This window comes from Mesoplodon densirostris, chromosome 19, assembly GCF_025265405.1.
Source record: "Mesoplodon densirostris isolate mMesDen1 chromosome 19, mMesDen1 primary haplotype, whole genome shotgun sequence".
Lineage (NCBI taxonomy): Eukaryota > Metazoa > Chordata > Mammalia > Artiodactyla > Ziphiidae > Mesoplodon > Mesoplodon densirostris.
The window spans coordinates 14,193,272-14,218,879 of record NC_082679.1 but is presented as its reverse complement, the minus strand read 5'-3'; the positions used below and the strand labels follow the sequence as shown (position 1 = coordinate 14,218,879).

General features: G+C 51.5%; 2 protein-coding genes and 1 long non-coding RNA gene across 3 annotated transcripts; 2 read left to right on the top strand and 1 right to left on the bottom strand.

The window, feature by feature from the left end:
• The first annotated feature begins 7,418 nt into the window (after positions 1 to 7,418).
• LOC132480929 (uncharacterized) lies at positions 7,419 to 7,986 on the top strand. Its single transcript, XR_009530699.1, has 3 exons — positions 7,419 to 7,501; positions 7,623 to 7,717; positions 7,843 to 7,986. It is a non-coding gene; the product is annotated as an uncharacterized LOC132480929 (long non-coding RNA).
• Positions 7,987 to 8,421: 435 nt separating this feature from the next.
• On the bottom strand, positions 8,422 to 11,911 carry LOC132479970 (protein YIF1B-like). The gene is made up of 7 exons (XM_060083753.1): positions 11,666 to 11,911; positions 11,483 to 11,587; positions 11,257 to 11,335; positions 11,065 to 11,122; positions 9,905 to 10,060; positions 9,728 to 9,821; positions 8,422 to 8,764 (listed from the first exon to the last, which is right to left on the bottom strand). Exons 1-7 carry the CDS (start codon positions 11,867 to 11,869, stop codon positions 8,609 to 8,611), a joined length of 852 nt encoding a protein of 283 aa, XP_059939736.1. The 5' UTR covers positions 11,870 to 11,911; the 3' UTR covers positions 8,422 to 8,608.
• A 201-nt stretch (positions 11,912 to 12,112) lies between these two features.
• Positions 12,113 to 25,507, top strand: LOC132479590 (proton-coupled zinc antiporter SLC30A5-like). The gene is made up of 5 exons (XM_060083131.1): positions 12,113 to 12,126; positions 24,700 to 24,812; positions 24,934 to 25,028; positions 25,154 to 25,303; positions 25,437 to 25,507. The coding sequence occupies exons 1-5, from the start codon at positions 12,113 to 12,115 to the stop codon at positions 25,455 to 25,457; spliced, it is 393 nt and encodes a 130-aa protein (XP_059939114.1). The 3' UTR covers positions 25,458 to 25,507.
• The last annotated feature ends 101 nt before the right edge of the window (positions 25,508 to 25,608 follow it).

Here is a 25,608-nt window from a genome sequence, read left to right as displayed (position 1 = left end):
ATTCCAGAAACAGACTTCTTAAAAATATAGCATCTTTCAGGGCTTCCCTGGTGGCGCAGTGGTTGGGAGTCAGCCTGCTGATGCGGGGGACACGGGTTCGTGCCCCGGTCCGGGAAGATCCCACATGCCGCGGAGCGGCTAGGCCCTTGAGCCATGGCCGCTGAGCCTGCGCATCCGGAGCCTGTGCTCCGCAACGGGAGAGGCCACAACAGTGAGAGGCCCGCGTATGGCAAAAAAAAAAAAAAAAAAAAAAAATAGCATCTTTCAGATCTTCTTGAATGAAATACATCTTATATTCCAACTGAGTGCCCATAAAGTTTCAGCAAACAAGACTTAGCCTTACCACCTGTGGTAAGCTCTGATATTTTCTTACTCTATTTCACTTTTTTAAAATGTCGGTCTTAGGGACTTCCCTGGTGGCGCAGTGGTTAAGAATCTGCCTGCCAATGCAGGGGACACAGGTTTGTTGATCCCGGGTCCGGGAAGATCTCACATACCATGGAGCAACTAAGCCCATGTGCCACAACTACTGAGCTTGTGCTCTAGAGCCCGTGAACCACAACTACCAAAGCCTGCATCCCTAGAGCCTGTCCTTCACAACAAGAGAAGCCACCACAACAAGAAGTCCACGCACCGCAACGAAGAGTAGCCCCTGCTCAGCGCAACTAGAGGAAGCCCGCATGCAGCAACGAAGACCCAACACAGCCAAAATAAAATAAATAAATAAATAATTAAAAACAAAAAGGGAAAAAATATTAAACAATTTTGGTCATACCACACTTTATTTTTTTTAATGACCCACTTCAGCATCCATGATTTTTGTTTTTTTATTTATTTAAAAATAAATTGGAACAAAAAGACAATAAGCCCTCCTTTCCTTGACCTTTCGTAGAAATCCCTTCAGGCCAAAAGGCCACATTCTATACAGACATACCTCCTTTTATTGCACTTCGCAGATACTGCAGGGTTGTTTTCAGTTTGGATTTTTTTTTTTTTTTAACAAATTAAAGGTTTGTGGCAACCCTGCATTGTCAGATGATGGCTAGCAGTTAAAGTATTTTTTTAAAGATGTTGGGGGTAGGAGTTTATTAATTAATTTATTTATTTTTGCTGTGTTGGGTCTTCGTTTCTGTGCGAGGGCTTTCTCTAGTTGTGGCAAGTGGGGGCCACCCTTCATCGCGGTACGCGGGCCTCTCACTATCGCGGCCTCTCTTGTTGCGGAGCAGAGGCTCCAGATGCGCAGGCTCAGTAGCTGTGCCTCACGGGACTACTTGCTCTGCAGCATGTGGGATCCTCCCAGACCAGGGATCGAACCCATGTCCCCCGCATTAGCAGGCAGATTCTCAAACACTGAGCCACCAGGGAAGCCCTAAAGTTTTTGTTTTTGTTTTTTGTTTTTTTGCGCGGTATGCGGGCCTCTCACTGTTGTGGCCTCTCCCCTTGCGGAGCACAGGCTCCGGACACACAGCCTCAGCAGCCATGGCTCACGGGCCCAGCCGCTCCGCGGCATGTGGAATCTTCCCAGACCGGGGCACGAACCCGTGTCTCCTGCATCGGCAGGCAGACTCTCAACCGCTGCGCCACCAAGGAAGCCCCCTAAAGTATTTTTAAATTAAGGTATATACATTGTTTTTTTAGACACAATGCGATTGCACACTTAATAGACTATAGTGTAAACATAACTGTTATATGCACCGGGAAATCAAAAAATTCATGTGACTTGCTTTATTGTGATATTTGCTTTGTTGTGGTAGTCTGGAACTGAACACAATATCTTGGAGGGATGACTGTACATTGGGGGAAAGGCTTCTGTCCATTAGGGCTTAGAAATCTGTTCCAGAAGCAGTTGGGTAAATACCTCATCCAATTCCCCCCAGCCTCTCTGTTCCATGGTAGACGTTGCTCATTGATTCTGGCATTCTCCCTGCCAAGCCTTCCAGGCAACCTGGTGTTCCAGGCCCTCACTGTGGTTGACTCAGAGTTGGTGAACAGGTGCCATATCCCAGACAAATTGGGAACCCCGCCCCCGTTCCCCCTGCCCCCCACCTCCCCAGTGCTCCGCAAGAGCCTGTGGTCCAGGGAAAGAGGGCCTAGACGTTGGGAAGAGCCTCTCCGCCCACCACCCCCTCCAGGTGTGCAACAGCAGGCAGGTCACTTAACTCCTTTGAACCTCCGGTTTCCTCACCTGTAAGATGGGTGGATGTCAGGACCACATGAGATCATAGATGTCAGGTTGCCCACGGGAAGTGGTGGCCACCTCTGCCCACCTACCTGTGTCCTCGTTCCTCCTTAGTAGTTGGTGGTTCTTCCCTACACCCACGCTGCCACCGCACGAGCAACTCTCAGGTCCACTCATGTATCCCTTTGGATTCAGGAACCTCAGACCCACTGATGCCTCTGGCCTTTCTCTACCTGCTTGAACAAGAGTTGTCTCTCCTTCATGTGAAGGAAAAAAGTAGTGTGTTTGGATTTTAAAAGAAACTGTCGGCAATCACTTCACTTTTTGTTGTTGTTTTTTTTGCCGTGCCATGTGGCACGTGGGATGTTAGTTCCCTGACCAGGGATCGAAATTGCACCCCTGTATTGGAAGCGCAGAGTCTTAACCACTGGACCTCCAGGGAAGTCTGGGAATCATTTTTAAATAATTCTACTGCCGTAGAAAGATCATGAAGTGAATTCTCCTAACACCATCAAGGCCAGTCGAGTTTTCACAGGTTTTTCATAGTGTACCTTTATATGTTTTTGATGCAGAAGTTACCTCTGTGACGCACTTCTGCCAGAATTTGTCCTGTTCTGTCTTGTGGTTGGGGAGGCCCCGTGGCTCCACTTGCTCCTGGCAGATTGACAGCATGAGGCCTCGCGGCGCTCTGTCTGCCAGTGGTATCGGTCTCCCTTCTGTACTTTTCCGGGTTATGATGCTGCTGTTCCAGGAGGTCAGCCACCTCCTGCCACGCCACTACGGCCCTTGAAACTACACTGCCACGTTTCCCACTTTCTAGACCATTTAAAGGCTGACGTTGGTCCTCTTTTCGTTGCAAAAGCTGCCTAACAATAGGCCAGCAGCCAAGGTGTTCAATGCACATTTCATGGCCTTTGTCATCCTCAGACTGCTAGCATCATTCAGAGGTGGAAAGGGCTTCTAAAAAATCACCTCAACAAGGATCTCTACCTCTTCCTGGTCCATACACTTTAGTAAGGTACTTTGGTCACTGAATGTGTTTGTCACCAGAAAGGATTTATCTCTATCTCCTGGGTAAAGATCAGGTCAAAGGGGTTGGGAGTTATTTAGACTATTTCGAAAATTTGGAATTCTACCCTCATCATTCCTGTGTATGGTGCATCTTTCTTCCCCCTAACAGCAAGCCCAGGTTCACCTGGTTGGTGCACCCTCTGGGTGGCAGCTGACCAGAGGGGGCCTCAGGAATTAATTCTGGTTCAGCCTCTGAGATTCTTTCTTGGACGACTAGTCCCAGGTCTTGAAAACAATGACCACTTGGTCATTGGGTGCCCTGCCTGCCACGTCTCCCTACAGTGGCCCACATGGTCTCTGTACATTTGTAAAAATGCTTGTTCCATTTACATCTGACCTTTCCAAACAAAAGGTCTGGGTGTGAGTAGGTGATGATAGAAGAGGTAAAGCTATACCTTCTGGGATGGGAGTCACACTGATTTCGTGTCCTTGGAGGGAGAATAACAACCTGGCACCTGGCAAGGGAACACCTCAGACCCCAGGAGGTGGGGGGGGGGTGGGGAAGGAGGGGTGTAACCAGTGCTCTTTCTGCCCTGTAGACCCAACACTGCAGGGGAGGGCAGTGCCATTAGATACCAGGAGCAGGCGGGGCCTGGGGAGGACAGGCATAGCTACTGTCTCTGCTTCCGTTAGCCATGGAAGATGAGAAGCGAATGGCAGGGAACTCACTTTTAAAGAGCAGATGGACATGGCCTCGTCTTCGGAGGGCCCTTGTCTCACCTACGTTTTTCATCCAAGTATTTATGTCCACCTTCCCAGCTTTAATCTCGCCTCCATTTGTAAACCTTCCGGAGTAGGGGAGTAAGGGAGGGACACTTGCTGCCACCGACAGGCAGTAGTGATGGGCTCCCGTGTCCCATTTCCCTTTCTTCCTTTCAGTCATAGAAGTCCCCGGGTTTTAGTGGGTATGTGGCTGCCCAGCTAGAAACTCGCTGTTTCCCTGTCGCCCTTGCAGCTGCATGTGACCAGGTGTCGAAATCCAGACTGAAGGGATGTGTGCTGCCTCCAGGTCGGGTCCTTAAAAGGAAGCGGTGTGCCCTCCACTTGCCCTCTTCCTTCCTGAGAGCCCGATGGTGGGGGCCAGGCTCCCCACAGGCCCAGGGGCGACAGCCTGGAGGACTGCAGAGCTCCCAGACAGAGGGAGCCCGGTCCCTGGGTGATCTCGCAGAGTCACCCACTCACCTGCTGTGGACTCCCTCCAGCTCAGGTTTTCGTGGGAGAGAAGAGTGAAGCTCTCTTGTTAAGCCTCTGTCTTCAGAGTCCCTGAAAGCTGCCACATCCTAAATATAATATAGGAGCGAACAGCTGGGGATCTGAAGGACCAGGCCGAGGTCTCCCTGGACCCATTCACTCACTCACCCCACCATTTGATTTAGCACAGCGGTGAAGAGCTACTACTTCCTCTTGAGTCTGGAAGGCCTCACACTGCTGTCCCACAACCTACTAGCCCAGTGTCCTACTGTACCTTTTAGGGCTCACCTACACATAACATGGGGATCCTGTTGCCAGTTTCATAAGGAATCATGAGACTGTGTTTGTGCATCATAATAAAAACTAACATTTATCAAGTATCTATTTACCTTGTCCCAGGCACGCTCTGTGCAAAACCATTTACCTTGAGTTTAAGTTCCATTTGACAGAGGAGGACAATGAGGGCCAGACTGACTAACTTAATGGTTCACAGAACAGTAAGGGGTGGAGCAAGGATTCACCTGTAAGCAGACTGACCTCCAGAACCCAAACTCGTAGCCACTCTAAGCTTGCTCTAACCTGCCGTTACCACACTGCCGGACATCAGGTAACCTAATTCACCAAATGGTAGGGAGAACCAATTCTGAGTCACGCCCTTCCAGGCGCTGAGCAAAGCAACGAAGCTCCCACCCTCCTGAATTTATGTTATCCCGGGAGAGACAGGCACTTTCTCTCATATCCTGCACACGGTTGTCGGCAAAGCCACAATCACTGTTCACCTCCTCTTCTCACTCAGAGTAAAGACCAAAGGTCTTTGATTTACAAGACATTCCACCACCCACCCCAACCACCCCTCCTCTTCTACCTCTCTCCCTCCAGCTCTTCAGATACACAGGTACATTCCTGCCTCAGGGCCTTTGCACTTGCTACTCCCTCTGCCTAGATATGCCCCCATGTGCTTGCATGGCTTGTTTTCTCACCTTCAGATCTGTACTCAGAAAAGACTTCAGTGAGGCTTCCCTGGTAACTATCTGAAATCCAGCATCTCCCAAACATACTACATAGTTATTCCCTGGTCCCCCTTCTTGCTGTATTGCTCTTCTTAACACATATTACTTAAAGAAAAAATAGAGTTCATTGAGTTATGAGTTACATAAAACCTATTTCAAATATACAATTCAGTGATTTTTAATAATTTTACCAAGCGGTGCAACTATCACCGTAAATCTGTTTTAGAACATTTTCATCCCCTTCCCCCCAGTAAGATCCCTCATGGCCATTTACAGCTAATCGCCATTCCCACACTCAGCTCCCAGCAACCACTAATCTACTTTGTCTCTCTAATTGCCTTTTCTGAATACTTCATATGAATGATAACATACAATATGCAGTCTCTTGTGTCTGGCTTCTTTCACCCAGCAAAATGTTTTTGAGGTTTATGAAGCTGTAGCGTATGTCAGGAGTTCAGTCCTTTTTATTGCTGAATAATATTCCATCGTATGGATAGATATATCACATTTTGTATATCTATTCACCAACTGATGGACAGTTTTGTTTCCAGCTTTTTCTAACATACTCTACATTTTGCCTTGTTCCCCACACTAGAATGTCAATTCCATGGGGCTGGAATTTTTGCTGGTTTTGTTCAGCTCTGTGTCCCCAGAACTTGAACTGTCCTGGACACATAGTAGGTACTCAATAAATATATGCTGAAGGAACACGTGAGAAGAAAGATAACCTCAGAGAGTGGTAAGCAAGGGCTATCTATGCTGGCCACGAAGCAGGGGAAAGGGGATGGAGTGACGAGGCTCCGTGGAGCCAGCAGTCAGGGCAGTCTCCTCTAAGGAATGGACTTTGGAGCAGAGACCTGAATGCACAAGGCTGATTGCTACACGCTCGTCATCATCTGAAGGCCTCAGCTACCTGCTCCTGCCTAAATGCCAGCCTTGCCTGCCACTCCTGCAGGTCCAGGCAGCCAACTTGGCAGCAGGGCTGGGCTGGAGAGGGACTCTCAAGGACTCCTAGCCTCACAGCCATCGGAACAGATGACACAGGCCCCAACTCCTCCCTGGGCCTAACCTGGGCCCTGCGCAGTGTGGGGAGGGAAGGCTGGGCTCGCCTGGCTGCCCCTTCTGCTGAGTGACCCCCAGGGTGAGACAAAGGGGCCAGGCACAGCCTTGGACTTGAGCTACACTGCCTGGGTTCAAGTATCAGTTCTAGCCTGTTCACAAGGGGCTAATTTTGTCCCTTGTCATCTTAACTGGTCCCTCGGTTTTCTCATCTGTAAAATAGGGATAGCAACCATAGCTACCTTTTACTTAAAAGCCAAACATTGTTTTATAAGCACTTACTCCTTGTAACTGTGTGCAGGCATGGTTGTGGGAAACTAATCCATTTGATTCTTACAACAGCTCCATATGGTAGCTGTTCTTTACAGATGAGGAAACTGAGGCCCAGAGAGGGGGAGTAACTTTCCCCAGATCACTCTGCTACTAAGTAATACAGATGGGCTTCCAAGCAGCAGACTGGTTCCAAGTGCATGCTCTTCACCCCTTCAGACACTGCTCCCAACCAAGCCAAAGGCATTGCTATAGTGAGTTAATGTATCTGAAGCCCTTGCAACAGCGCCCCAGCACGTAGTAAGTACACAAGGAGTGTCAGTATGATCACAGAGGGCATGGGGAGGCACCCTCCCTCTCATTTCTTCAAAAGCAAGGATCGACCCTTTTAGGGGAAGCTGATAACAGCTCTAGCCCCTCAAATCTGCAACTGCCCACACATCCCTCCCCCAGCCCCACCCACTTGCCAAGGCTCACTGGGTGGGTGGTGGTGCGGGGGAGACATAAGTTAACTGTCCACCCATCCCATTTCCCAGAGGACCAGTTGGGTGGTGCCGGGGAGGGGCTCTGAGTCAGGGCTAAGGACTCTGAACAAAGGTCTTGGGTAGGGCTCCTCAGAACTTCCGGGACCGGCCCACTGTCTCTCCTCAAATTCCGTCCCCTGCCTCTGGCCCGCCAGACGTACCTTCTCTCACCACCATAGAGGTTGACCTGTCAGCAGGTGCGCTCCTGGGGAGTGCAGAGCTTGAGGGGCAGGGGGCCAGACTCAAACCCAGGGACTGCCTACAACGGGGCATTCCCTGCGCTTGCACCAATGCACCCAATTTCTCTTCTCTCTGCAGCCCTGGAGTCCACCCCCAATAAGCCCGAAGGGGCAGGCCGGGTGGGAGACCCCAGGCACACCCCCGCCAACTTTCATGGAGGTGATAACCTGAAGGTAAGTCACTTCATTCGTAGGAGGGTGTTTTTGACCCCAGGGACCCACTAGGTCTGGGGCCTCCGACATGGTGGGATGGGAGCTGGGAAAGGTGTCCCCGGCCTCACTGCCATGCCTCCGACTAGCCTGAACACGGGCACGGCCACGGGCACGGCCACGGGCACGGGCACGACCACGGTCACGGGCACGGGCACGACCACGGGCACGGCCACGGCCACGGCCACGGCTACGGAAGCGCCTCAGATTCAGGCAGCAGCGACCCAGAAAATGAGAAGGTAAGAGGCTTACCCGTCTCTAGCGGGTGCCCGGCGCCCGGTGAGGGCGGAGTCCCAGCCCGGAATTCTGGCTGAGGTCTCACAGGCGCACCCTCTCTCTCCTCTCCCTCCCCCACCGCCCTCCGCCCCACAGCCCCTTGCTGCCAGCTCCTAGGAGCACAAAGCGCCCCGGGGAAGGTCAAGAAGTCCAAGGTGAAAAAGGAGAAGAAGAAGGAGAAGAAGGAGGAGAAGAAGAAGGAGGGCAAGAAGAAGGAGGCTTCCCACTGACGGGCCTGGCCTGGGCTCATTAAAACTTCTCTCGGCCTCCAGGTTCCCTTTTGTCCCCGCCCCGCCCTTCCCCATCCCCCTTCCCGGACCGGGCCTGCCCCCTGCTGGGCACCGTGCGCCAAGGAGAGGCTGCCCACGCCGTGCCCATCACGGTTTATTGTTTCTGGAACAGCGGCCGCACTCCTGGGGGGCGGCCTGTGCAGCTGGAGATCTCAGCACCTCGGCGAGGATGGGGAGGGAGGGACTCGGGCGGCGGGCCGGACCCTGTGGCCGGCAGGTGGCCGGGAGATGAGCGGCGGCAGCGCGGTGGCCACCGGAAGCAGCACCTGGAGGCGTTGCGGGGCCGCCCTCACCGCACCAGGTGGAAGGTGAGCCAGTACATGAGCAGCGGCTGCGCCGCCGCCACGGCCATGGTCAGGTACGTGCGCAGCTGGTTCCGCGCCCCACGCACCGGGACGCCCTCGGCCGCCGCCTCGGCCAGGATCTTCAGCCGCAGCGTCCGGATCTGGGCGGGGGAGGCGTTCACTCTTGAGCCCGCACTCCTTCCTAACTCTAGTTTCCCCCCCTCCATAGGGCAGCTGGGCTCAGATCTCTGCTCTTGAGGAGCCTTGCTTTCTCCCAAATCTCCTAACACACGCGGAGGCCTTGGGAGCAAATGTGAGGGTTCCAAACTCAAACGTTAGGCGAGGCCTCTTAAGTGAGTGAGGTGAGGAAGTTCACTGTGAATACTCCACCTGAGGGGACGGCCAGGCTTGGCCCTTTGGCCGCCACCAGCTTGTGTTGACCCTTGACAATTTTTCAACACAAGCCAGAAATGCCTTCTTTTTCTTCTTAACTTTTTTGCCCACCCCCTCCCCCGCCAGAATTCTAAATAATGACATCTAAGTCGGAGTTGATCTGAGCAGATCCGGCCCACCAGCCCCTGGCTTCTGCCCTCTGCTCCTCACACTGAATCCTCCCAGTACCCTGACGTGCAATTATCATCATCCCCATTTTACAAAAGGGGAAGCAGGTTTAAAGAGAGGAAGTGATCTGCCCAGGATCGAGTGAACCCTGGGTTCAAACCCAGGCCTGGTGGATCCCAGTGCTCTTAACCAGCACCTCCACTCCAGCTGGATGAACTCTCAGAGAAGCTACTTTGAGGAGACGGAACTCTTTTCACCCTAAAGGAAATTCCGGTAGGAAAGCCCATCATGCAAGGAGAGTGGAGTGGGGGTGAGAGCCCACTCTAGTAGCCTGGCTGGCGCCTCCTCTTCCTTCAGGACCCCGCTTGGACACCCCCTCTTCCAGGAAGCTCTCCGGGCCCTCAGGCTAGGGCAGCCACTCCAGGGCTCCTCAGTTCACCAGTGTGGGGCCTCTGGTCTAAACTCCCCACCTGACATCCCCTGCTTGGATGCCTCCAGGGACCCCCAACTGTGCCCAGGAGGCCAGTGCCCTGAGTCCCATCCTTCCCTGAGCCCCAGCTCACCATGAACACAAAGATGGACACACAGCACCAGCTCAGCACCAGGTAGTAGCCAATCTTTCCAAAGAGCAGGCCCATGAGGACCCCGCCAATCATCCTGTGGGGGAAAGGGGAAGGCTGGTCTGAGGAAGAAGCCCCAGGGCTGGGGGCTGGCGGTGGGAAGGCGGAGGGGGTACTCACCCAACATATTTGTAGCCCAAGAAGGCCACCAGGTCGATAGTGGTGAGGTCTGTGTTGACAGTGACAAGGTAGAGGCCGAGCAGGATGGCCAGCACCTCCAGTGTCAGCCAGGCCAACGCGGAGCTTGCCTGCAGCCCCAGGAGGTCTGGGGAGAACCTGTCAACACCAGATCTCTGTCATTCAGTTAGCTGGCTCAGACCCTCCCTAAGCATCTGCCTGGGGACAGCCTGTATTGGGGCGGGGGGCGGGGCATGCTGAAGACCCGGCAGGGACCAAGATGGATCTGGGCCTTGTCCTGGAAATCCCATTCCCAGTGACAGCCCAGAAAGGTCAGGGCTGGGATGGGGGAAGCACAGGGCAGGGGAGGTGTGTGACCCCGTTGGGAGGTGGGTATCAGACACTTGAGCTAAGGCTTGAAGGAGGAAGGAGCTGATTGGGGAAGAAGGACCTTAGTCTCTGCCATATCCCCAGTGCCTCACCAACTAATGGACTCTAATGACAACCGTTTTCCATGCCACAAAGGAAATGAACAGGGGTCTATGAGTGAGAGGTGGGGGCCTGATGCAGGCTGGAGGGTGGAAAGGCTTCCCTGAGGAAGTAACATCGCAGTGGAGACATCATGAGTGAACAGGTGCTCAGCAGGTGATGTAGGGGAGGAACACACTCCCCAGCAAAGGGAACTGATGTGCAAAGGCCCTGGGGAGGCAACCCAGGTCCTCTGGAGAAACAGAAAGAGGACCAGAGTGGCGCAGCAGAGTGAGGGAGAGGGGCAGGCAGTGCAAGACTAAGGAGCTGGGGCTTGGTCTGGGGACAGGGGAGCTAGGGACAGCTTCTGACAAAGGGGGGAACTTAGCCAGGCTCACCTCTCAGCCAAGACCTTCCTGCTGGAGTGGGGGTGCAGGGGGTATGTGGGGGCCGGGCAGCTGTTTAGGAGAGGCCAGGGCAAGGATGGATTTAGTGTCACCCAGCACAGGGTGTGGTGATGGGCTGCACACGGGTGGGAAAGAGGAAAGGGGCAAGGGTGACCGTGCGGGCTCTGTCTTGGGCCAACTGGGAACACGGTGGGGCTCTTCTGAGACAGGGGAACCAAGAGACTTTCCTGACTGCCCCTCAGCTCCCCCAAACCCCACACCACTCTGCCTACTCCAGGCCTCTCTTACCTATCCTGGGTCCCCAGCGCCAGGCCAGCCACCAAGACGTAGGTGATGAAAGCCATGGCTGTGAGAGGGAGACACACAGACGCTAGTCAGAAGAAGAAGGACCACCCAGGGCCTCCGGGCACCTAAACCTCTGCCCGAGACAGGCCCACCCAGAGGGAGGAGGGCACCGGGCCGTGGTGGGTAGGGTGAAACCTGGAATGTAGAGGTCAGGAGCGTTGACATCAAAGCGCGGGGCCACTGGTGTGTCCTGCTGGTACTGCACCTCCCAGTCCTGTGGGGAGGGTGGAGGGGGCAGGCAGGACCAGAGCTGGGCTCCTGGCCCGCCTACAGGCCTCTCTCAGCGATCCTCCTGCCTCTCACGCCTGCCCCCGCCTGCCCCACCCCTGCCTACAGGCTGCCACCCGGCTCAGATGCTCACCTGGTGCAGGTAGGGGAAGAGGAGCAGACCCAGCTTTTTGCCCACATACGTGGTGTCCACGGCGAAGTAACACTTGAGCTTGGTGACGGGGATGAAGCGGTCGATCTGGGGAGGCAGAGCGCCCGCCTGAAGCCCCGGCCCCAAGGCCCCCACCTGCCCCCCCCACCAGCCCGGCCCACTCACGTTCTTATCCACCAGCTGCTTGCCCTGCGCGGCTAGGCTGCTCCCGTAGGCCATGGCCATGTTGGACACAGGATCACCCAGGAAGGCTGCCTGGGGTGAGGCGGAGGCTGTAGGGTAGCCCAGGCCGCCAGGCGCCCGCTGGGCCCCATAGCCTCGGCGCTGGGCCGAACTCGTGTCATCAAAAAGCTGGTGGGGGTCAGCCATGCCTGGCTGGGACACAGGTACCCTCCGCTTCGAGGCTGCAGTGGGGAGAAGGGTGGGGAGCCTCATTCAGTTGGCAGGAGCTCTCCCTCCCACTTCTGCCGCAGTGGGGCACTGGTTTCGCTGTCAGATGGGTTGTCTACTCAGGTCTGGGCGGCCTCTGCCTGCCATCCATCCATCCATCCATCCATCCATCCATCCATCCATCCATCCATCCAAATAACAATGATGATGAGGAGGACGACGATGACGGCTACTGTGTACTGGGGTTGACTGTGCACAGAATCCTGTGCTAAGCCTCTTACAAACAAGGTCTCTAGAGAGACCTTCTCCCCTCATGTTCCCTCTTACTCATCCAGCTCCAGCCACACGGGCCTCAGTACTCAGTGAACACACCAGGCACATTCCCACCTCAGGGCCTCTTCACTGGCAGTTCCTCTGCCTGAATGCTCTTGCCCCAGACATCCTCAGGGCTCCCTCCTCTCCTCGAGGTCTTGGCTCCGTGGGGCCTTCCCCAGCCATCCTGTCCACAACTGCATCTCCCCTGGTACCACCCCCTCATCCCTCTTCCCCACTTCATTCATATCCACAGAACTCAGCAACAGCTGACATACGAGCTGTTTATTTTATTCACTGTCTGTCTCCCCCACTCAAATGCGAGCCCCCGCCAAGGTGAGGAGCTTTGTCTTGCTTGTGGCTGAAGCCCCAGCCCCTAGAACAGGGTTAGAGTAGGTGCTTGATAAAAACCTGATGTAGGGCTTCCCTGGTGGCGCAGTGGTTGAGAGTCCGCCTGCCGATGCAGGGTACACGGGTTCGTGCCCCGGTCTGGGAAGATCCCACATGCCGCGGAGCGGCTGGGCCCGTGAGCCATGGCCGCTGAGCCTGTGCATCCGGAGCCTGTGCTCCGCAACGGGAGAGGCCACATCAGTGAGAGGCCCGCGTACCGCAAAAAAAACAAAAAAACAAAAAACCTGATGTAAAAATAAAAATAAATAAATAAAAATAAATAAATTTTTAAAAAGGGCTTCCCTGGTGGCACAGTGGTTGGGAGTCTGCCTGCCAATGCAGGGGACACGAGTTTGGGCCCTGGTCCAGGAGGATCCTACATGCTGCCAAGTGGCTAGGCCCTTGCGCCATAACTACTGACCAGTCCTCTGGAGCCTGCGAGCCACAACTATTGAGCCCGCAAGCCTGGAGCCCATGCTCTGCAACAAGAGAAACCACTGCTCCCCACAACTGGAGAGGGCCTGCGCGCAGCAACGAAGACCCAACGCAGCCAAAAATAAATAAAAATAAATTTAAAAACCTGATGAATGAATAAATGGCCATGCCCATTTTACAGATGTGGAAACCGAGGCTCAGACAGCCTAAATGACTCGTGCAAAGGGCCAAATTGAGGGAGTGACAGAGCAGGATTCCAGCCCAGGTCACCCTGTTAACTATTGTAATAATGAAACCCCAGCTGAGCACTTAAACCACACATCAGGCCGTGTTCTAAACACTGTGGATTAACTCACTTAATCCTAACAACAATCCATTTTGTGTTGGTGAGACTATCATCCCATTTTACAGATGGGAACCGTGAGCCCCAAGAGGCTCAGGCCCTTGCCCAGAGTCATACAGATGGTGTGAAGCAGAGCCGGGTTTCAAGTTTTCAAAAGATCCATTTCTTGTGGGGAACAGACTGGGAAGGTGGGGACAAGAGGAGAGGAGAGGAGGGGAGGGGAGGGGAGAGGAGGGGAGGGGGGAGGAAGCTGCTGAGGTGGTCCAGGTGGGAGAGCAGGATGGGGTGGGCAGGGGTGGGGTGGGGAACGGAGGGGCTGCTTCTGGCAAAGTTTGGAGGTAGGAGAGGCAGGATTGCTGGAGGTGTGCTTGGCTGCATTAGGGTAAGGAAGATGAAGGAATTCACACCCTGTCGTCCCAGATTCTGGTCTGAGTGATCAAGTGGATGGGAGTGCTGTCTACTGAGATGGGGAGTATAGAGAGGGCAGATCTGAACCCAGCACTCAGGCTCCAGCACCCCGACCAATAAGCCATGCCACCGCAGCAAACATTTACTGAGCTCCTCCTCTGTGCCAGGCGCCACAGTGGGAACAGGGTGGTAGGATTACCATGGGTTGTGGAAGAGGAATCACATAATCCATGTCATGACTTTCTGTGCGCCTCAGTTTTCTCCTCTGCAGGATGGTGTCAACACTCCAGGGCAAAGTGACATAAATTCCTCAGCCCCTGGCCTGGCCCATAAAAAAGTGGTTAATCCCGTCACCTATTATCAATAACTAGCCCCTCGACTCTTCCTCTTCATTATTTGTAGCCTGAAAACAGACCCAGGTAGTCCTCTATCCCAGAGCAAGCAGCACTGGCCCCGGCCCACTTGTCCCCAAGCACCACTTCTCTTTTCCCTCTCCCACTCTGGCCAAAGGGCTGGCTTCCTGAAAGCTTTAGTGTAAGCACTTCCTCCTTCTTTGTCGCCCCTCAGCCCTTGGCATTTGGGGTTCTGCTCTCACCAGTCCCCTAAATGCCTCTGCATTACCAGGCCAAGGCAGTTATTCCACTCTCCTCACACTCAGGCTCCTCGACAGCACTGAGGCCCTTGCTCCAAATGCCAACCTCCGACTCTCTGCTCTCTTGGCTTCTGACACGCTGTACTACCTCTTTCTCTTTCCTGTCGGAGCCCCACAAACATCGACTGAGCACCTCTGTGGGTTAGGCTCTGCTGCGGCTGAGGTGGATACAGCAGTGAACCAAAAGGGAAAAACTCCTGCCTTCACGGAGCTGATGTTCTGATCGGTCCTTCTCAATCAGTGATTTCTCTCCAGCTCCCTGAATTCTGTGCCCCAGTTTTCCACCCTTACCCTTGTCTTCTGTCTCTCACCTAGGGCAATCTCACCACACCCATGGCTTTCACAGCCACCCACCCTGTGCCCTGGGCTGTCTCTAGCCACCACTTCCTGCCAAGGCCCCAGGGCCTTTACCTCTGACATCAGTTCTCACCCCCCTGGTCTCAATGTTACCCTCCCTTCTCAGACTCTGTCATCTTGCACCTGACTTAAATGTCCTCCTACCAGCTTCCCCTGTTCATTCTTAGCCCCAACAACCTCCTTTCCAGTCAGCAGCCAGAATGATCTTTCTAAGTGTAAAAGAGAATATTTCATGCCCTCTGCCTGAAATCGGTGCCCACTGCGCTGAGAATAAAATCCAAATGCCTAGGAGGCCCTGCATGACCCAGCCCTGCCAACCACCCTGGTTTGCTACCCCTCCTGGGACTCACTCCACCAGTCACAAGGGCCTCCTCCTCTCGGGCCCTGACCCTGCCTAGCTCCTTGCCCCCTCAGGCTTTTGAACATACAGTGCTATCACCTTGGAACACCTTCCCACAATTAACACCTGACAATGCAGCACTCAGGCCTCAGCTCAAAAGAGTCCTTCTCAGAGAGACCTTCCTTACTCCTCAATATAAAGCACTAGCCCCACACTGTTCTTTCTCATAACATCCAGTGGTTCTTTTTTCTCTTCCAAGTACTTGTCACAATTTCTGAATCTATATTCATTTGTCTACTTGCTTACTCAGCACAGGCCTCCCACGCTTTTCCCTCGCACCCTAAATCAATCCCCTTCCCCGGGCTAATTCCTCATCACTCGATGTTACCTCCTCCAGGAAGCTTCACTGATACGGCTGGGCTGGCTCATGTTTCCTAATCTGGGCTAACACAACACCTCCATCCCAGCCATAACCACTCTGATTGTGCTTCCCCAATCCCAACCCTGACCCCTCTGCTTGCTCTTCTCTTATCACAGCTCCATCACGCTAGGCTGTCGCTGTCTTCTGCTCTGTACTGGTAAGCTCCATGAAGACAGGAACCAGGACTGATGGGCACGGCTGTATCCCCAGCATCGCCTACCACAGGGCCAGTCAGGCATCTTACAAAGTTGAGGGAGGAATGCATGCATCATGTCTTAAGACCTCCTCAACCCCTAGTCAGTTTCCGGCTTATTCCCTTTACAGTCCTAATCACTCCTAAAATTATCCTGCTGCCTAGTTTGCTTCCAACTTTAGTGTCTGTCTTCCCACTAAACTCTGAGCTATAAGTTGCCAAGTTGCTGGTTACTATTGGGTACCCAAATTGCAGCACAGGGCCTGGCACAAGGGAGCTGAAGTAAGATATGCTGAATGAATAAATGAGACTTATACTCCCGGAGATTAAGAAGAAGTTAAAAGAGAGATACAAATTCACAGACATGGGAAAAGGGGATTAACAACATTGTCCTCAATGGTGAAAAACTGAAACCATTTCCACTAAGATCAGGAACAAGACAAGGTTGCCCACTCTCACCACTCTTATTCAACATAGTTTTGGAAGTTTTAGCCACAGCAATCAGAGAAGAAAAGGGAAAAAACGGAATCCAAATCGGAAAAGAAGTAAAGCTGTCACTGTTTGCAGATTACATGATAGTATACATAGAGAATCCTAGAGATGCTACCAGAAAACTACTAGAGCTAATCAATGAATTTGGTAAAGTAACAGGATACAAAATTAATGCACAGAAATCTCTGGCATTCCTATATACGAATGATGAAAAATCTGAAAGTGAAATCAAGAAAACATTCCCATTTACCATTGCAACAAAAAGAATAAAATATCTAGGAATAAACCTACTAAGGAGATAAAAGACCTGTATGCAGAAAATTATAAGACACTGATGAAAGAAATTAAAGATGATACAAATAGATGGAGAGATATACCATGTTCTTGGATTGGAAGAATCAACATTGTGAAAATGACTCTACTACCCAAAGCAATCTACAGATTCAATGGAATCCCTATCAAACTACCACTGGCATTTTTCACAGAACTAGAACAAAAAATTTCACAATTTGTATATAAACACAAAAGACCCCGAATAGCCAAAGCAATCTTGAGAACGAAAAATGGAGTGGAGGAATCAGGCTCCCTGACTTCAGACTATACTACAAAGCTACAGCAATCAAGACAGTATGGTACTGGCACAAACACAGAAAGATAGATCAGTGGAACAGGATAGAAAGCCCAGAGATAAACCCACGCACATATGGTCACCTTATCTTTGATAAAGGAGGCAGGAATGTACAGTGGAGAAAGGACAGCCTCTTCAATAAGTGGTGCTGGGAATACTGGACAGGGACATGTAAAAGTATGAGATTAGATCAGTCCCTAACACCATACACAAAAATAAGCTCAAAATGAATTAAAGACCTAAAGGTAAGGCCAGAAACTATCAAACTCTTAGAGGAAAACATAAGCTGAACACTCTATGACATAAATCACAGCAAGATCCTTTTTGACCCACCTCCTAGAGAAATGGAAATAAAGACAAAAATAAACACATGGGACCTAATGAAACTTAAAAGCTTTTGCACAGGAAAGGAAACCATAAAAAAGACCAAAAGACAACCCTCAGAATGGGAGAAACTATTTGCAAATGAAGCAACTGACAAAGGATTTATCTCCAAAATTTATAAGCAGCTCATGCAGCTCAATAACAAAAAAACAAACAACCCAATCCAAAAACAGGCAGAAGACCTAAACAGACATTTCTCCACAGAAGATATACAGACTGCCAACAAACACATGAAAGAATGCTCAACATCTTTAATCATTAGAGAAATGCAAATCAAAACTACAATGAGATATCATCTCATGCCAGTCAGAATGGCCATCATCAAAAAATCTAGAAACAATAAATGCTGGAGAGGGTGTGCGAAATAGGGAACCCTCTTGCACTGCTGGTGGGAATGTGAATTGGTACAGCCACTATGGAGAACAGTATGGAGGTTCCTTAAAAAACTACAAATAGAACGACCATATGACCCAGCAATCCCACTACTAGGCATATACCCTGAGAAAACCATAATTCAAAAAGAGACATGTACCAAAACGTTCATTGCAGCTCTATTTACAATAGCCCAGAGATGGAAACAACCTAAGTGTCCATCATCGGATGAATGGATAAAGAAGATGTGGCACATATATACAATGGAATATTACTCAGCCATAAAAAGAAATGAAATTGAGCTATTTGTAATGAGGTGGATAGACCTAGAGTCTGTCTTACAGAGTGAAGTAAGTCAGAAAGAGAAAGACAAATACCGTATGCTAACACATGTATATGGAATTTAAGAAGAAAAAAAATATCATGAAGAACCTAGCGGTAAGACAGGAATAAAGACACAGACCTACTAGAGAATGGAGTTGAGGATATGGGGAGGGGGAAGGGTAAGCTGTGACAAAGCGAAAGAGAGGCATGGACATAGCACAGAGGCAGCCGCATAGCACAGGGAGATCAGCTCGCTGCTTTGTGACCGCCTGGAGTGGTGTGATAGGGAGGGTGGGAGGGAGACACAAGAGGGAGGGGATAGGGGAACATATATATATGTATAACTGATTCATTTTGTTATGAAGCAGGAACTAACACACCATTGTAAAGCAATTATACTCCAATAAAGATGTAAATAAACAAATAAATAAATAAATTGGAACAAAAAGACAATAAGCCCTCCTTTCCTTGACCCTTCCTAGAAATCCCTTCAGGCCAGAAGGCCACATTCTATACAGACATACCTCCTTTTATTGCACTTCCCAGATACTGCAGGGGTGTTTTCGGTTGGGTTTTTTTTTTTTGTTTTTTTTTTTACAAATTGAAGGTTTGTGGCAACCTTGCATTGTCAGATGATGGCTAGCAGTTAAAGTATTTTTGTAAAGATGTTGGGGGTAGGAGTTTATTAATTAATTAATTTATTTTTGCTGTGCTGGGTCTTCGTTTCTGTGCGAGGGCTTTCTCTAGTTGTGGCAAGCGGGGGCCACTCTTCATCGGGGTGTGCGGGCCTCTCACTATTGCCGCCTCTCGTTGCGGAGCACAGGTTCCAGATGCGCAGGCTCAGTAGTTGTAACTAACGGGCCTAGTTGCTCCGCAGCATGTGGGATCCTCCCAGACCAGGGCTCGAACCCGTGTTCCCTGCATTAGCATGCAGATTCTCAAACACTGCGCCACCAGGGAAGCCCTAAAGTATTTTTAAATTAAGGTATATACATTGTTTTTTTAGACACAATGCGATTGCACACTTAATAGACTATAGTGTAAACATAACTGTTATATGCACCGGGAAATCAAAAAAATCATGTGACTTGCTTTATTGTGATATTTGCTTTGTTGTGGTAGTCTGGAACTGAACACACAATATCTTGGAAGGATGACTGTACATTGGGGGAAAGGCTTGTGTCCATTAGAGCTTAGAAATCTGTTCCACAAGCAGTTGGGTAAATACCTCATCCAATTCCCCCCAGCCTCTCTGGTCCATGGTAGACGTTGCTCATGGATTCTGGCATTCTCCCTGCCAAGCCTTCCAGGCAACCTGGTGTTCCAGGCCCTCACTGTGGTTCACTCAGAGTTGGTGAACAGGTGTCATATCCCAGACAAATTGGGAACCCCGCCCCCGTTGCCCCCACCCCCCACCTCCCCAGTGCTCCGCAAGAGCCTGTGGTCCAGGGAAAGAGGGCCTAGACGTTGGGAAGAGCCTCTCCGCCCACCACCCCCTCCAGGTGTGCAACAGCAGGCAGGTCACTTAACTCCTTTGAACCTCCGGTTTCCTCACCTGTAAGATGGGTGGATGTGAGGATCACATGAGATCATACATGTCAGGTTGCCCACGGGAAGTGGTGGCCACCTCTGCCCACCTACCTGTGTCCTCGTTCCTCCTTAGTAGCTGGTGGTTCTTCCCTACACCCACGCTGCCACCGCACGAGCAACTCTCAGGTCCACTCATGTATCCCTTTGGATTCAGGAACCTCAGACCCACTGATGCCTCTGGCCTTTCTCTACCTGCTTGATCAAGAGTTGTCTCTCCTTCATGTGAAGGAAAAAAGTAGTGTGTTTGGATTTTAAAAGAAACTGTCGGCAATCACTTCACTTTTTGTTGTTGTTTTTTTTGCCGTGCCACGGGGCACGTGGGATGTTAGTTCCCTGACCAGGGATCGAAATTGCACCCCTGTATTGGAAGCGCAGAGTCTTAACCACTGGACCTCCAGGGAAGTCTGGGAATCATTTTTAAATAATTCTACTGCCGTAGAAAGATCATGAAGTGAATTCTCCTAACACCATCAAGGCCAGTCGAGTTTTCACAGGTTTTTCATAGTGTACCTTTATATGTTTTTGATGCAGAAGTTACCTCTGTGACGCACTTCTGCCAGAATTTGTCCTGTTCTGTCTTGTGGTTGGGGAGGCCCCGTGGCTCCACTTGCTCCTGGCAGATTGACAGCATGAGGCCTCGCGGCGCTCTGTCTGCCAGTGGTATCGGTCTCCCTTCTGTACTTTTCCGGGTTATGATGCTGCTGTTCCAGGAGGTCAGCCACCTCCTGCCACGCCACTACGGCCCTTGAAACTACACTGCCACGTTTCCCACTTTCTACACCATTTAAAGGCTGACGTTGGTCCTCTTTTCGTTACAAAAGCTGCCTAACAATAGGCCAGCAGCCAAGGTGTTCAATGCACATTTCATGGCCTTTGTCATCCTCAGACTGCTAGCATCATTCAGAGGTGGAAAGGGCTTCTAAAAAATCACCTCAACAAGGATCTCTACCTCTTCCTGGTCCATACACTTTAGTAAGGTACTTTGGTCACTGAATGTGTTTGTCACCAGAAAGGATTTATCTCTATCTCCTGGGTAAAGATCAGGTCAAAGGGGTTGGGAGTTATTTAGACTATTTCGAAAATTTGGAATTCTACCCTCATCATTCCTGTGTATGGTGCATCTTTCTTCCCCCTAACAGCAAGCCCAGGTTCACCTGGTTGGTGCACCCTCTGGGTGGCAGCTGACCAGAGGGGGCCTCAGGAATTAATTCTGGTTCAGCCTCTGAGATTCTTTCTTGGACGACTAGTCCCAGGTCTTGAAAACAATGACCACTTGGTCATTGGGTGCCCTGCCTGCCACGTCTCCCTACAGTGGCCCACATGGTCTCTGTACATTTGTAAAAATGCTTGTTCCATTTACATCTGACCTTTCCAAACAAAAGGTCTGGGTGTGAGTAGGTGATGATAGAAGAGGTAAAGCTATACCTTCTGGGATGGGAGTCACACTGATTTCGTGTCCTTGGAGGGAGAATAACAACCTGGCACCTGGCAAGGGAACACCTCAGACCCCAGGAGGTGGGGGGGGGGTGGGGAAGGAGGGGTGTAACCAGTGCTCTTTCTGCCCTGTAGACCCAACACTGCAGGGGAGGGCAGTGCCATTAGATACCAGGAGCAGGCGGGGCCTGGGGAGGACAGGCATAGCTACTGTCTCTGCTTCCGTTAGCCATGGAAGATGAGAAGCGAATGGCAGGGAACTCACTTTTAAAGAGCAGATGGACATGGCCTCGTCTTCGGAGGGCCCTTGTCTCACCTACGTTTTTCATCCAAGTATTTATGTCCACCTTCCCAGCTTTAATCTCGCCTCCATTTGTAAACCTTCCGGAGTAGGGGAGTAAGGGAGGGACACTTGCTGCCACCGACAGGCAGTAGTGATGGGCTCCCGTGTCCCATTTCCCTTTCTTCCTTTCAGTCATAGAAGTCCCCGGGTTTTAGTGGGTATGTGGCTGCCCAGCTAGAAACTCGCTGTTTCCCTGTCGCCCTTGCAGCTGCATGTGACCAGGTGTCGAAATCCAGACTGAAGGGATGTGTGCTGCCTCCAGGTCGGGTCCTTAAAAGGAAGCGGTGTGCCCTCCACTTGCCCTCTTCCTTCCTGAGAGCCCGATGGTGGGGGCCAGGCTCCCCACAGGCCCAGGGGCGACAGCCTGGAGGACTGCAGAGCTCCCAGACAGAGGGAGCCCGGTCCCTGGGTGATCTCGCAGAGTCACCCACTCACCTGCTGTGGACTCCCTCCAGCTCAGGTTTTCGTGGGAGAGAAGAGTGAAGCTCTCTTGTTAAGCCTCTGTCTTCAGAGTCCCTGAAAGCTGCCACATCCTAAATATAATATAGGAGCGAACAGCTGGGGATCTGAAGGACCAGGCCGAGGTCTCCCTGGACCCATTCACTCACTCACCCCACCATTTGATTTAGCACAGCGGTGAAGAGCTACTACTTCCTCTTGAGTCTGGAAGGTCTCACACTGCTGTCCCACAACCTACTAGCCCAGTGTCCTACTGTACCTTTTAGGGCTCACCTACACATAACATGGGGATCCTGTTGCCAGTTTCATAAGGAATCATGAGACTGTGTTTGTGCATCATAATAAAAACTAACATTTATCAAGTATCTATTTACCTTGTCCCAGGCACGCTCTGTGCAAAACCATTTACCTTGAGTTTAAGTTCCATTTGACAGAGGAGGACAATGAGGGCCAGACTGACTAACTTAATGGTTCACAGAACAGTAAGGGGTGGAGCAAGGATTCACCTGTAAGCAGACTGACCTCCAGAACCCAAACTCGTAGCCACTCTAAGCTTGCTCTAACCTGCCGTTACCACACTGCCGGACATCAGGTAACCTAATTCACCAAATGGTAGGGAGAACCAATTCTGAGTCACGCCCTTCCAGGCGCTGAGCAAAGCAACGAAGCTCCCACCCTCCTGAATTTATGTTATCCCGGGAGAGACAGGCACTTTCTCTCATATCCTGCACACGGTTGTCGGCAAAGCCACAATCACTGTTCACCTCCTCTTCTCACTCAGAGTAAAGACCAAAGGTCTTTGATTTACAAGACATTCCACCACCCACCCCAACCACCCCTCCTCTTCTACCTCTCTCCCTCCAGCTCTTCAGATACACAGGTACATTCCTGCCTCAGGGCCTTTGCACTTGCTACTCCCTCTGCCTAGATATGCCCCCATGTGCTTGCATGGCTTGTTTTCTCACCTTCAGATCTGTACTCAGAAAAGACTTCAGTGAGGCTTCCCTGGTAACTATCTGAAATCCAGCATCTCCCAAACATACTACATAGTTATTCCCTGGTCCCCCTTCTTGCTGTATTGCTCTTCTTAACACATATTACTTAAAGAAAAAATAGAGTTCATTGAGTTATGAGTTACATAAAACCTATTTCAAATATACAATTCAGTGATTTTTAATAATTTTACCAAGCGGTGCAACTATCACCGTAAATCTGTTTTAGAACATTTTCATCCCCTTCCCCCCAGTAAGATCCCTCATGGCCATTTACAGCTAATCGCCATTCCCACACTCAGCTCCCAGCAACCACTAATCTACTTTGTCTCTCTAATTGCCTTTTCTGAATACTTCATATGAATGATAACATACAATATGCAGTCTCTTGTGTCTGGCTTCTTTCACCCAGCAAAATGTTTTTGAGGTTTATGAAGCTGTAGCGTATGTCAGGAGTTCAGTCCTTTTTATTGCTGAATAATATTCCATCGTATGGATAGATATATCACATTTTGTATATCTATTCACCAACTGATGGACAGTTTTGTTTCCAGCTTTTTCTAACATACTCTACATTTTGCCTTGTTCCCCACACTAGAATGTCAATTCCATGGGGCTGGAATTTTTGCTGGTTTTGTTCAGCTCTGTGTCCCCAGAACTTGAACTGTCCTGGACACATAGTAGGTACTCAATAAATATATGCTGAAGGAACACGTGAGAAGAAAGATAACCTCAGAGAGTGGTAAGCAAGGGCTATCTATGCTGGCCACGAAGCAGGGGAAAGGGGATGGAGTGACGAGGCTCCGTGGAGCCAGCAGTCAGGGCAGTCTCCTCTAAGGAATGGACTTTGGAGCAGAGACCTGAATGCACAAGGCTGATTGCTACACGCTCGTCATCATCTGAAGGCCTCAGCTACCTGCTCCTGCCTAAATGCCAGCCTTGCCTGCCACTCCTGCAGGTCCAGGCAGCCAACTTGGCAGCAGGGCTGGGCTGGAGAGGGACTCTCAAGGACTCCTAGCCTCACAGCCATCGGAACAGATGACACAGGCCCCAACTCCTCCCTGGGCCTAACCTGGGCCCTGCGCAGTGTGGGGAGGGAAGGCTGGGCTCGCCTGGCTGCCCCTTCTGCTGAGTGACCCCCAGGGTGAGACAAAGGGGCCAGGCACAGCCTTGGACTTGAGCTACACTGCCTGGGTTCAAGTATCAGTTCTAGCCTGTTCACAAGGGGCTAATTTTGTCCCTTGTCATCTTAACTGGTCCCTCGGTTTTCTCATCTGTAAAATAGGGATAGCAACCATAGCTACCTTTTACTTAAAAGCCAAACATTGTTTTATAAGCACTTACTCCTTGTAACTGTGTGCAGGCATGGTTGTGGGAAACTAATCCATTTGATTCTTACAACAGCTCCATATGGTAGCTGTTCTTTACAGATGAGGAAACTGAGGCCCAGAGAGGGGGAGTAACTTTCCCCAGATCACTCTGCTACTAAGTAATACAGATGGGCTTCCAAGCAGCAGACTGGTTCCAAGTGCATGCTCTTCACCCCTTCAGACACTGCTCCCAACCAAGCCAAAGGCATTGCTATAGTGAGTTAATGTATCTGAAGCCCTTGCAACAGCGCCCCAGCACGTAGTAAGTACACAAGGAGTGTCAGTATGATCACAGAGGGCATGGGGAGGCACCCTCCCTCTCATTTCTTCAAAAGCAAGGATCGATCCTTTTAGGGGAAGCTGATAACAGCTCTAGCCCCTCAAATCTGCAACTGCCCACACATCCCTCCCCCAGCCCCACCCACTTGCCAAGGCTCACTGGGTGGGTGGTGGTGCGGGGGAGACATAAGTTAACTGTCCACCCATCCCATTTCCCAGAGGACCAGTTGGGTGGTGCCGGGGAGGGGCTCTGAGTCAGGGCTAAGGACTCTGAACAAAGGTCTTGGGTAGGGCTCCTCAGAACTTCCGGGACCGGCCCACTGTCTCTCCTCAAATTCCGTCCCCTGCCTCTGGCCCGCCAGACGTACCTTCTCTCACCACCATAGAGGTTGACCTGTCAGCAGGTGCGCTCCTGGGGAGTGCAGAGCTTGAGGGGCAGGGGGCCAGACTCAAACCCAGGGACTGCCTACAACGGGGCATTCCCTGCGCTTGCACCAATGCACCCAATTTCTCTTCTCTCTGCAGCCCTGGAGTCCACCCCCAATAAGCCCGAAGGGGCAGGCCGGGTGGGAGACCCCAGGCACACCCCCGCCAACTTTCATGGAGGTGATAACCTGAAGGTAAGTCACTTCATTCGTAGGAGGGTGTTTTTGACCCCAGGGACCCACTAGGTCTGGGGCCTCCGACATGGTGGGATGGGAGCTGGGAAAGGTGTCCCCGGCCTCACTGCCATGCCTCCGACTAGCCTGAACACGGGCACGGCCACGGGCACGGCCACGGGCACGGGCACGACCACGGTCACGGGCACGGGCACGACCACGGGCACGGCCACGGCCACGGCCACGGCTACGGAAGCGCCTCAGATTCAGGCAGCAGCGACCCAGAAAATGAGAAGGTAAGAGGCTTACCCGTCTCTAGCGGGTGCCCGGCGCCCGGTGAGGGCGGAGTCCCAGCCCGGAATTCTGGCTGAGGTCTCACAGGCGCACCCTCTCTCTCCTCTCCCTCCCCCACCGCCCTCCGCCCCACAGCCCCTTGCTGCCAGCTCCTAGGAGCACAAAGCGCCCCGGGGAAGGTCAAGAAGTCCAAGGTGAAAAAGGAGAAGAAGAAGGAGAAGAAGGAGGAGAAGAAGAAGGAGGGCAAGAAGAAGGAGGCTTCCCACTGACGGGCCTGGCCTGGGCTCATTAAAACTTCTCTCGGCCT

Coding starts and splice junctions, on each gene's coding strand:
- LOC132479590 (XM_060083131.1), top strand. Junction 24,813..24,933: donor AGAGGTTGACCTGTCAGCAG/GTGCGCTCCTGG, acceptor TTCTCTCTGCAG/CCCTGGAGTCCACCCCCAAT. Junction 25,304..25,436: donor GCGACCCAGAAAATGAGAAG/GTAAGAGGCTTA, acceptor TCCGCCCCACAG/CCCCTTGCTGCCAGCTCCTA.
- LOC132479970 (XM_060083753.1), bottom strand. CDS start 11,869: ATGGCTGACCCCCACCAGCTTTTTGATGACACGAGTTCGGCCCAGCGC. Junction 10,061..11,064: donor GCGCTGGGGACCCAGGATAG/GTAAGAGAGGCC, acceptor TGGTGTTGACAG/GTTCTCCCCAGACCTCCTGG. Junction 8,765..9,727: donor TGTCCATCTTTGTGTTCATG/GTGAGCTGGGGC, acceptor TCCCCCGCCCAG/ATCCGGACGCTGCGGCTGAA.